Below are 12,403 nucleotides of genomic sequence, written 5' to 3' on the forward strand. Positions count from 1 at the left end.
ATGTTCGGTCCGAGCCGAACCGATGATCTTCCATGGGATCGAGTGTCCATCTTCCCACGATCATCCCGGTCCGGCTCGGCTCGGCACAGGAGATGGCCTCTTTTCGGGTTCTGGCGTCGACCAGTTAGAGCTCGGAAAGACCCCCAGTCTATGGGACCGGCTCGGCCTGGAATCCCATGCCCGATCCGACCACACATGGACTTCGTGTCTTCACATGAAAACATGTGTTCGTATCGGCTCGGCTCGGCTCTCCGCCGCCATTCCCAGGAAGATCACGATGGGACGAACCGCCACACTTGAATGCACCTGACACAATCTTCTGACAGACAGAATATCAGGCTTGCATTCATGACTGCTGGACAGTTTGCCTGCACCTTCCAACCTTGCATTCAATGCAGCATTCAATGCTGAGGGAGCAAGCAGCTGAGCATGCAACTAGGTCTGACCAGGTGCGTGGGTCTCTGGCAACCATTCATTCACATGCAGGTAACTTATTCATTAAGTTTTCCTTTGCCTATATAAGGCACCACATATGCACAAAATGAAGCAGCTAGCAATCTATCAATACACACGCTAAACACTTTGCATTTCCATCCAAAAAAGAGCCTACCCAACTTGCTGAGAATAACCCAGAACATTTGCCTTGTTCTTCCCATTCTCCCAAGTTCTTCCTTTGTTCTTCCTCATCCACCATCAAACACCACCACTGATTTCATCATCGGAGTGTGTTTGGCTGGTACCACACCGGTCCATCTCCTTTGATCTTGTTTTTGTCTACAGGAAGATCTCAATCAGCATCCACTTCATCATCCAGCGAAGCACTTGATCAGCCAGATCAGCATATCTAAGTTGTTGCATCTACCTTACGAGAATTTGCATCAACATAACACACACTAATACCCAAAAACTATATAAGCAAGAATCCTTGTACCACATATGTTTGTCTTTTTCTAGGTCACAATTGTTCTTTGGGTTTGAAAGGAGGCCTAAAGCTTGGGGAGAAGGGAGGGTACTCTCATCGTAGATGGGTAGAGTATAAAGAAAGAGTCGACATTAGGTGGAAGTGAAAATTATGTTTTGGTATTTCATTTTTCTTTTTTATGATAAATTACATTTTACCTTATATATAATCTGTGTAATACATAGATTTATGGGAAGTCTATAAACAAAAAGGATAAAATATTACAGTAAATTACTAAAAAGTTCATCTTAGAGCCTTTTGTATAAAAAAAAAAAAAAAAAAAAAAGCTCACTTAAAATGTTGGAATGATAAATGGGTCCACTTTGTATAAATAAAGTCCACACTTTGTACAAATAAAGTCCGCATTATATTTTTTTTGTACAAAAAAAATTCATAGAAAAAAATATAACGTGGACTTTATTTGTACAAAGTAGACTTATTTATTATTTAAACTTTTTAGATGAGTTTTTTTTTGTACAAAAGGCTCTAAAATAGACTTTTTAGTAATTTACCCGTGCCTCAACTGAATCATCTTGCCAAACTAAATTTGACTATTTTGTGAAATTGAATCTTGATGGGTTTTTAGAACTAGGAATTTTGGTCAAGCTAGGATTTCGTTTGTTGAAGAAAAGGCTTTAAATGAATGTTCATAATGGACTGCCGAACAAGATTATGAAATGAAACAAATAGAAGTTGATTATAAATAGCGAAGTTGGTGATGTTGTATAAATGTAGACATAATTTGCTTGTACAAGCCACATGCTTGCATGGTATCTTATTAGTTCTCATAGATGGTGAGACGAGTTGGCTATCTTAGTTGTTGTTGTTTTTATGAAGTATAAATGTATGGCGTAACTTTTACATGCATTTTGAACTCTCCACACGGAGAAGAAGTTAGGTGCAAAAATGGTGTACACCGTTTTTCTCACAACATTCAATTGGGTGCTAGTCACGTGACCACCTAAGTATTTCTATTCAATATGAGTTAACTTTCCATTTGGCCTAAAATTAAATATGCAATTAAGTGAATAATCTATATGATTGCACTTTATTATCAGATATCTTATCTGAATTAAATGAAATTGAGCTTTATATACAATTTGTTTATTCAAAAGATATAACATTTAATCTTGGTATCAAATTATATTTTTTTTGAATAGGGAGGACGGGGTTATCAAATAATTTTTCATTATTATTTTAATGAAAGAAAATCTTGTAGGTATAGAGAGGAAAAAAGATATTGCAATTTCAATATTTTCTTTGGGTCTGGAAATTCAACTTCATGAAAGCCCAAAGGCCAGATACAGAAAGGGCCCAACAGCCAGAAACGGGTTAATAAGACCTGACTCGAATATGGCGCCAAAACCAAAACAAGGTGACCGCGCACAGCTCCCGTATAACTAGAGCTGCTGCTCCCAAACACAGATTAGATGTACCCTACTGAGGCTCCGGCGACAGCTCCGGCACCGGAGGACGTGGAAGACCGACCCGAGATATGACGTGGACATGGATTGCAACTTCGTTCTGCTAAAAAGCTAATTTTTGTGAATGAATTTTGGGTAAGCCCACCTACTGCTACTACTAGTTTAGGGTTTTTTTTATTGATTTGTTTTCATGAATTTTGTTTTGCAATTTTTGTTAGTTATTAATTGGCAACATTGGAAATTTGGGATTACTTTGACGGGTCAAGTTGCAATCTTTCAGGGTTTTTTTTTTTTAATTTTTTATTTCTTCAAACCAGCAGGACAGCCATAATAAGGGTTAGTTGAAGAAAGTCATATAATTGCATAATTTTTTTTTTATGTCCTTACTCCAAACATTGAAGGATTAGATATATGCACTGAAAAATTGAAACAGTTATATCCAGATTAGAGATATACAAGGAGTAAATGGTCTTAGGCTTGGTGCTGTTGATGTCATATCTTTGCATAATTTTGTTTTGATGTCCTTAATCCTTGTACAGTAAAACCCCTATAAATTAATAATATAGGGACTAAGAAAAATTATTATTTTAGAGGGGTTATTTATATATCGATAAATGAATAATTAATTAATTTATTAATAAATGAATATTTATTAATTTAAAAAAAGTTTTATGTTTTTTTTGTTCGTGTATTATATATTTTTTTGGGTAAATTACAATTATATACCTCAATTATACATCACTTTTCAATTTGGTACCTCAAGTTCAAAAAGTTGCATTAAGGTACACCAACTACGAAACCATGTCAATTAGGTACATTCGTTAGTCTGGTCGTCAAAAAGACCATTATCTGATGACGTGACACACCACTAAAAAACTTAATTTCAATTTAGTACCTTAACTTTACATGTTTTTCAAGTTCATACCTCAAGTTAAAAAACTTGCAAATAAATAAATGTTTTCTAATTTTTATCTCAACTTCACCCCAACTTTTGACCCATCAAATCTTCACCAAAATCAACAATCTTATACTCATTTTGAAGCTATGAATCTCCTCTTTATAACCATATAGAAATAATTCAAAAAGGAGCTATGAAACACGAGATAAGTAGTCAAAAATTAGGCTACCCAAAATTGCTAATTTGTTTGGAAAATTTGGCAGTTTCGAGTAGCCTACTTTGTGACTAATTATCTCGGGTTTCATAACTCCTTTTTGCATGATTTTTATATGGTTGTAAAGAGAAGATTCATAGCTTCAAAATGATTATAAGATTGATAATTTTGGTGGAGATTTGATGGGTCAAAAGTTGAGGTGAAGTTGAGATAAAAACTGGAAAACATTTATTTATTTGCAAGTTTTTTAACTTGAAAAACATGATAAAGTTAAGGTACTAAATTGAAATGAAGCTTTTTAGTGGTGTGTCACGTCATCAAATAACAGCCTTTTTGACGGTCAGACTAACGGAGGTACCTAATTGACATGGTTTCGTAGTTGGGGTACCTTAATGCAACTTTTTGAACTTGAGGTACCAAGTTGAAAAATAGTGTATAATTGAGGTATATAATTGTAATTAACTTTTATTTTTTATTTTTTATTTTTATTTTTTTTTATAAAGATACATGTATCTTATAAAAAAAAACAAAGATACATGTATGACTTCAAACTTTTAAATAGATGTTAAGAACTAGAAGATCAAGTGATTTTAAGATAAGCACATACATACATGAATTACGAACTAGAATATCAAGTGTATTCAAGATAAGTACATATACATACATTTTTCAGATGAAAAAATATACCAAATGTGGTGTATGCATTGCAAAAAATTAATGATGAGGTTCAATTTAGTTTAGGTACAAAGAAAATGCAAACAACTTTAGAAGCATATTTTGAGAAATAGTTGAATTGAGAAAATAGAAGTTGTTAAGTAAAATGTTTCTTAATATGTATTATGAATCGCTATTTTTTATAGAGCAAATTACACAAAAGTATCTCAACTAACCACCCTATATCACTTGAGTACCCCAATAAAAAAAAGTTGCTTAGAGGTACCTTAACTAATAATTTTGCACACTCAGGTACCTCCGTCAACTATTCCGTTGGGGAGGCCGTTAAGTGCCTACGTGGCACACTGACATAATGCCACGTGGACAAAACAATAATAAAAAATAAAATAAACTTTAAAAAATAAAATAATTATTTTAAAAAAAACTAAAAACAAAATAATTAAATTAAAAAAACAAAAAAATAAAGAAAAAATGCAGCCCATCCCCTCCCTCCGCCTCCCACCCCTCCCTCCGAGACCCGCCCAACCCCAGCCACCTTGCCGCCGGCCCCACCCACCACGCCGACGACCCACCCCGACCCCTCTCCTCTCTCTCTCTAACTCTCTCTCTCTCTCTCTCTCTCTCTCTCTCTCTCTCTCTCTCTCTCTCTCTCTCTCTCTCTCTCTCTCTCTCCCCCCGAAACCCCAGCCCCGAGCCCTCCTCCTTCCTCCTCCCCCGCTTCGACCACCCAACTCAGTAGGTTGTTCCACCTGGACAGCGACGAGAACTGGGTGATCACCGGCGACGTCGACACGTCATCTGTGGCGTCAGCGATTGACTTGGAGTCAGTGGCAGTGCACGAAATTGGGCATCTGCTAGGGCTGGGGCACTCTTCGGTGGAGGAGTCAATTATGTACCCGACGATCGCGTCCATGACGAAAAAGGTGGAGCTCCAGAGCGACGACGTTTTGGGAATTCAGTCGCTGTATGGCCCGAACCCGACGTGGGGGAGGAGGAAGGAGGAGGGCTCGGGGCTGGGGTTTCGGAGAGAGAGAGAGAGAGTTAGAGAGAGATGAGAGGGGTCGGGGTGGGTCACCGGCGTGGTGGGTGGGGCCGGCGGCAAGGTGGCTGGGGTCAGAGGGGTGGGTGGCTGGGGTTGGGAGGGTCTTGGAGGGAGGGGTGGGAGACGGAGGGGGAGGCGGAGAGAGGGGCTGTATTTTTTCTTTATTTTTTTGTTTTTTTAATTTAATTATTTTGTTTTTAGTTTTTTTAAATAATTATTTTATTTTTTAAATTTTATTTTATTTTTTATTATTTTTTTGTCCACGTGGCATTATGTCAGTGTGCCACGTAGGCACTTAACGGCCTCTCCAACGGAATAGTTGACGGAGGTACCTGGGTGTGCAAAATCAGTAGCTAAGGTACCTCCGAGCAACTTTTTTTTATTGGGGTACTCAAGTGAACAAGGTGGTTAGTTGAGGTACTTTTGTGTAATTTGCCTTTTTTTATATGTATTTCATTAATTATTAATTTATATATTTGCTGGGTCCTAAAGGATTTTAAGAAAAATTATTATCTTATGCATTTAGCGAGGTTATTATTTTAGTACACTGAGTTGGGACCAGAATATTTTATTATTTAACTGAGGTTATTAATTTATCAAATATTCATTTATAGGGGTTTTACTGTAGGTGAAAGGTGCTGTTGGAAATACAAAAAGAAACCAAGTGTAATGGAACACAGGCACAAGTTACTGGCAACTGCAAGTTCTCAAGCTGAAGGAGCTAGTTCTCAGAGTATAATAGACAGATTTAGTAATCTTCCAGACAAAGTGGCTCATCGCATTCTTTCATTCCTTAATTTTAGACAGCTCACTCAAGTGGGCAGCGTTTCCAGAAGATGCAGAGGGTTTTATCTTTCAACCCCCTCCTTGGACTTTTATTCATGGCCTTTTGTAAACAAGCAGAAGCAACTAAAGTTGTTCAATTCCTTTGAAAGGTTCTTGATTCATCGCGGGGATAATAAGATAGAGCGTTTTTGTATTCGTTGCCATGTCTGTCCAGAACTCTCTGATGAGATTTTTCGACTGATCACGTGGATCCATATTGCAGTGAGGTGTAATGTTGAAGTGCTCGATTTTGAGTTGAGATGTAAGCGTATGCCTGAGACGTTAGAATTGCCATCTTGCATCTTTCTTTGTGCATCTTTGAGGTATCTATTGATCAACTTTGAAACATTTCTGAAGGCGCCCTCCTCTGCTGGTTCCAATAATCTTCAATACTTAAGGTTGAGTTATGTTAAAATAGACGAGGGCTTTTTCAAATGGATTTCAAGTTCCTGCAAATGCATTAAGGAATTGCAGCTTGATCATGTTGGTATACAAAATATCAACATTGAAAGCTCCTCTTTGGAATCATTTGGTTTTAAGTCTTGTAATGAGTTCTGCCATCTTAACATCTCAGGTGAGAAACTTGTAGATATTAATATAGAGTGGGGATTCTATACATCTGGCAGTAGATCATTAAATATCTCTGCTCCAAATCTTAAATATTTTAAATGGATTGGGGAATTGTTGAATCACCATGATCTGGGGAAATTTATGTGTTTAGAAAAAGCTGAGATTTTTTTGAAGCATAAAAAGGCAGATGAGGCAGATGACTGTGACTTTGATGATATATTTGACGTTCTTTGCAGTATATGCAGGGTTAAGATTCTTATTCTAAGTGAAGACACCATTAAGGTAAATATACACTACCATTCAGACTGAAGTTTTCGTTTGGCAGAAATGCGGTATTTTGCAATATGAAATTTTGTAGTTTATGTGTTCTGGAACCTTTTTTATGGAGATTACAAGGAACATATCTTGGCTACGAGACTATGGCATGGAAATAATATGGATAGCTAATTTATTTTTCTTAAAAATTTTAAAATTTTTGTTAAATTTGATTTGACAAATGAATAATGTGAATTAAGAACCATGACATGGTTTATGCATTTAGAAATACTTTATTAATGTTTCTTTTTATCATTTGGGGGTTTTGGGTCATCATAGTTTTTCTATTTAAGAGTTTGCCTTAATCTTTATAATATTGCAGGCACTATTTAGGGAAGGTTCCATGCCTGCACCACTGTTCGATGATATTTCTTACTTGAGTATTCATACGAAGAGCTTGACTGATGACCTAGTCCCGGCAATGGTCTCTCTTCTGAGAGGAATGCCTAATTTGAATACTTTGTGCATAAATTCTTACCCGTCCTTACTCTTCAACAAACCGAAAGTAAGTTAAAGTCTGTGTTGCCTTTCTCCCTCTCACACTCACACTGACACAACACCTTATACCATGCTACATTTCCAGAATGACAGCATGCATATTGATCTTGGTCATAAAATTTAAGTCGTTAGCCTGCCAAAATTTTTTTTTTTAGAGCGTAAATTGTATAACCCTCATATGCATAAAGCCATAATCATCTATGTAAATAGTGCGGCTATTTTTACCTTTCTTTATATTTGGCAAATTATTTTTCGTTATTTTTTAAAACATTTCAATTGACTTGCTTGTTGCCTTTCCAGGCACGCAGATGTAATAGGAAATACTGGAAATCCCAAAATCTGGCTTTTGTCTATCAGCTTAAGGAGGTAACAATAGAGCTTTCCAATGGGTATAACGGATTGGAGTTGGCTTTGTATTTTCTGGAGCATGCTAAGAATTTGAAGAAAATGGTCATAGTTTATTCACCCCGCCAATTATATGTTATAGAGAGGGTAAATAAAAGCAAGAAGATCTCCACAGCCACAGTTGTCTTTCACGAAAAACAAGATGAAGAAAAAGACAGGTTTGACGCATCTAGGTATTTAGATCCGACATTGTATTAAGAGAACCCTAAATCTTGTAGTTTCTTTTTCCAATGTTGTTCTCAACTATAGAGCTATATAATTTAATTTATTTGTTTGGTATACTGTTTAGATCTGTCAATTGTAACAAATCTTGTAGTTTTTCTGTCTTTGGGAATACCAAGTTTATCCAATAAGTTTTTGCAATGTTACAATGACAAAATATAATAATTAATTTCTAAAACTTTAAATTCTAAAAAATATCTTTAATATTGTACACGTGTTATAATCTAAGTGAATTGATAACATCACGTCATCATGCTACGTGGTATTATAGTCACGTACAATTATTTTCCGTTGACAATGAATTAAAATTGATAATTATTTTTCTTTTCTTTTTTTGGTAAAAAAATAATTATTTTTCTTTTGACAAACAGCCAAACATATTTAGAGAATGTTTACCAACGAGGAAAGGGAATGGATTTGTTTACCAACACATAAGAATCATTTTCTCATTCTCTTATTTACTATTTTCTCATTCTCTTATTTACTAAATTTTTCGGAGAAAAGGAATGGATGTGGGGCCCACCAAAATCAGGAATGAGATTCCTGATTTTGGGTGAATGAGATTCCTTAGGGGAGTCCGGAATGAGGGAGGGGGAATGGGAATGAATTTTTTTTTGTCCAAAATGTCCCCACATTTTTTAGGAAAAACCTAAAATACCCTTTATTTTTTATGTAACTCATGAAACATTATATGCGTCTGTAGCAGTTGGACCACCAAGGATGTGCTTATGATTTGGTTTTGGTTTTTTAGTGCTCATGGTTTGGTTTCTATTTATAATGTAAATTATACATTATATATGAACAAATATCATCCATATTACTTGCCAAAAATCAATTTATACTAAATATCATATTACGCCAAAAATCAATTATACTAAATATCAACTTAATTATACATATTAATTACCAAAAAAAAAATGATACTAAATATCATACTAAAATTAAATCCTACCTCAATATCACATTATTTCCAAAATATTATAAGTTATAATAGTAAGTATAAAAATTAATTTTTTGCAAAATATTGAGATGAGATTTATTTGTAGTAAAATGAATATTTATCATTTAAAAATTGTGATTAATAAATAGTTGATTGAAATATAATGGATGTTGTATAAGGGCATTTTAGTAATCAAACTCATTTTGATTATGATTCTTATTAGTTAGTAAACATGTTTATGAGAATCCACTTTATTTTCTTTCTCATTCTTGACGGTTAATAAACACATTAATGGAATGTCTAATTCTGATTCATGTTCATTCTGATTCATGCTTATTCCGATTCATGCTGATTTCAATTTCAGTTTAATAAACATGGCCTTAGTACAAACATATTTGTGGACCAGCCATTATTTTAGGTCTGGAAATTCAACTTCATTTGAAGCCCAAAAGCGAGAAAAACAGGCCCATAAGGAATGGGCCCAATAGAGAAACACGGGCTCATATAAGACCCGACCCAAATATGGCGCCAAAATCAAGACAAACACAGGATCAAAACAAAGAGGCGGGTACTGCTTCCGTAGAACTAGACCCAAATATATCCTACTGCGGCTTCGGCAAAAGCTCTGCAGCCGGAAAACATGGAAGGCCGTCCGATATTGCAACTTCGATCTGCTAAAAAGCTGGTGATGTAAATGCTGTTTGGGTAAGCCCATGTACAACTATTAGTTTAGTTTTTTTTTTTTTTTAATTTGTTTTTTCTTAGAATTTATTCCACCTTTTTTTTTGTTGGTTTTTAAGCAACATTGGAAAATTTAGGATTCCATTGACGGGTAAAGTTGCAAGCTTTCAGAGTTTTATTTGTTATTTTTTTATTTCTTTCAGAGTTGTAATGTTTATACTTTCATTTTGGTTCTGTTAACCAACAGGACAGCCATAAGGGTTAGTTGCAGAAAGTAGCCATTTTCATTTGATAATTTAATTTAAGAAATGTTTATGAGGTCGTTTCCTAATTAATTACAAATTTTTGTTGTCTCCAAAAAATCCCTGAAAATCAACACAGTTATCTCCTGATTAGAGATATACAAGGATTAGATGGTCTTAGGCTTGGTGTTGTTGACGTCATATATTTGCATAGTTTTGTTTTGATGCCCTTAATTCTTTTAGGTGAAAGGTTGCTGTTAGCAAAACTTAAAGAAACCAAGTAAAATGGAACACAATCACAAGTTATTGGCAACTGCAAGTTCTCAAGCTAAAGGAGCTAGTCCTGAGAGCATAATAGATAGATTTAGTAGTCTTCCAGATGAAGTGGCTCATTGCATTCTTTCATTCCTCAATTTTAAAGAACTCACAAGAGCGGGCAGCGTTTCCAAACGATGCAGAGAGTTTTATCTTTCATCCCCATCATTGGAATTTCGTCCAGGCTATGGATCAAACAAGCAGAAGCAACTACAATTGTTGAATTCTTTTGATAGGTTCTTGATTCATCGTGGGGATAACAAGATACAGCGCTTTCGCATTAATGGCAATTTCACTAAAGACCTCTCTGATGAGATTTTTCGACTGATCACGTGGATCCATATTGCAGTAAGGTGCAATGTTGAAGTGCTTGATTTTGAGTTGAACTGTAATCATATGCCTGAGACGTTAGAATTGCCATCTTCCATCTTTCATTGTGCATCTTTGAGGTCTCTATTGATGGACTTTTACACATTTACGAAGGCTCCTTCCTTTGCTGGTTTCAATAATCTCCAATACTTAACGTTGAGACATGTTGGAATAGACGATGGGTTTTGCAAATGGATCTCGAGTTCCTGCAAATGCATTAAGGAATTGCAGTTTGATAATGTTCAAGCAGTAAACGTTGTCATTGAAAGCTCCTCTTTGGAATCATTTCATTTTAAACATTCCTGGCAGGACTTCTACCATCTTACCATCTCGGGTGAGAAACTTGTAGATGTAAATATAGAGTGGAAATTCAATTCACCTGGCAGCAGATCATTAAATATCTTTGCTCCAAATCTCAAATATTTTAAATGGACTGGAAAATTGTTGAATCACCATGATCTGGGGAAATTGATGTGTTTAGAAAAAGCTGAGATTTTTCTGAAGGGTAAAAAGCCATATGAGGCCGATGACTGTGACTTGGCCGATATATCTGAGGTTCTTTGCAGTATGTGCAGGGTTAAAGTTCTTATTCTAAGCGAAGACACCATTAAGGTAAATGCACACCACTACTCAAACCGAAGTTCTCTTTTGGCAGAGAGGATTTTTTGCAATATAAAATTATGTAGAGTATCTGTTCTGGAATCTTTTTTATGGAGATTACATTGAACATGTAATGGCTATGAGGCTATGTCATGGCAATAATACAAATAGGTAATTTATGTGTCTTAAACTTCAAAATTTTATTCAATTTGATTTGGCAAATGAATAATGTAAATTAAGAAACAGGTTATGTAGACTAATTAATGATTATTTATGTATATATTGGAAAAAATTTGCATTGAGCTAAACTTTTCTACCGTTTATTCTTATAGGGGGGTTTTGGGTGCTCATACTTCTTCTATTTAAGAGTTTGCCTTGATCTTTATAATATTGCAGGCACTCTTCAGGGAAGGTTCCATGCCTGCACCATTCCATGATATTTCTTACCTGAGTATTCATATTTGGAGCTTGAGTGATGACCTAGTCCCAGCAATGGTCTCTCTCCTGAGAGCAATGCCTAATTTGAATACTTTGTGCATAAACACCTACCCTTCCTTACTAGGCGATAAACCGAAAGTAAGTTAATTCTGTGTCCTCTCTCTCTCTCTCTCTCACTCACTCACTCACACAACACCTTATTCCATGTAACATTTCTAGAGCGAGGAGCATATTGATTTTGGTCAAAAAATTAAAGTAGTTACCTTGCCAGAAATGTTAATTTTAGAGCTTAAATTATTGTTTCCAGAGCAATGGATAACCCTTATATGCATAAGGTATAATATGTAAGTAGTGCAGTCCAAGGAATAACTTTGCCTTTCTATATGTTTAACAAATTATTTCTTAGTATTTATTGAAATATTTTAATTGACTTGCTTCTTGTCTTTCCAGGCATGCGGATTTAATAGGAAATACTGGAAATCCCAAAACCTGGCTTTTGTCCATCAGCTTAAGGATGTAATAATAGAGCTTTCCCATGGGTATAATGCGGTGGAGTTAGCAATGTATATTCTTGAGCATGCTCCGAATTTGAAGAAAATGGTCATATTTTATTTACCCCACCAATTATATGTTATAAAGAAGTTAAACAAAAGCAAGAAGATTTCTTCTGCCACAGTTGTCTTTCAAAAAAAACGAGATGAAAGACGAATCAGGTCTGATACTTGGAGGTTGTTATGGTATTTTCCTCTCGGGTGATTTCTTTGATGAA

The 12,403-nt window shown here is 35.5% G+C and overlaps 2 protein-coding genes across 3 annotated transcripts; both read left to right on the top strand.

Annotated features, from left to right (window-relative positions):
- The first annotated feature begins 2,348 nt into the window (after nt 1-2,348).
- On the top strand, nt 2,349-8,083 carry LOC147282067 (putative F-box/FBD/LRR-repeat protein At4g03220). Of its 2 annotated transcripts, none has more exons than XM_086248757.1 (4): nt 2,349-2,520; nt 5,829-6,891; nt 7,247-7,429; nt 7,723-8,083. In XM_086248757.1, exons 1-4 carry the CDS (start codon nt 2,510-2,512, stop codon nt 8,023-8,025), a joined length of 1,560 nt encoding a protein of 519 aa, XP_086104883.1. In that variant the 5' UTR covers nt 2,349-2,509; the 3' UTR covers nt 8,026-8,083. The 2 variants fall into 2 exon arrangements, with proteins under 2 accessions (XP_086104883.1, XP_086104884.1); XM_086248758.1 differs by having other exon boundaries at nt 5,843-6,891.
- Nucleotides 8,084-9,625: 1,542 nt separating this feature from the next.
- Nucleotides 9,626-12,403, top strand: LOC147282068 (F-box/LRR-repeat protein At4g14103-like). Its single transcript, XM_086249031.1, has 4 exons — nt 9,626-9,694; nt 10,156-11,208; nt 11,593-11,772; nt 12,085-12,403. The coding sequence occupies exons 2-4, from the start codon at nt 10,198-10,200 to the stop codon at nt 12,388-12,390; spliced, it is 1,497 nt and encodes a 498-aa protein (XP_086105157.1). The 5' UTR covers nt 9,626-9,694; nt 10,156-10,197; the 3' UTR covers nt 12,391-12,403.

The sequence above is a fragment of the Dryas octopetala genome, chromosome 6 (assembly GCF_963921425.1).
Source record: "Dryas octopetala chromosome 6, drDryOcto1.1, whole genome shotgun sequence".
Classification (NCBI taxonomy): Eukaryota; Viridiplantae; Streptophyta; class Magnoliopsida; order Rosales; family Rosaceae; genus Dryas; species Dryas octopetala.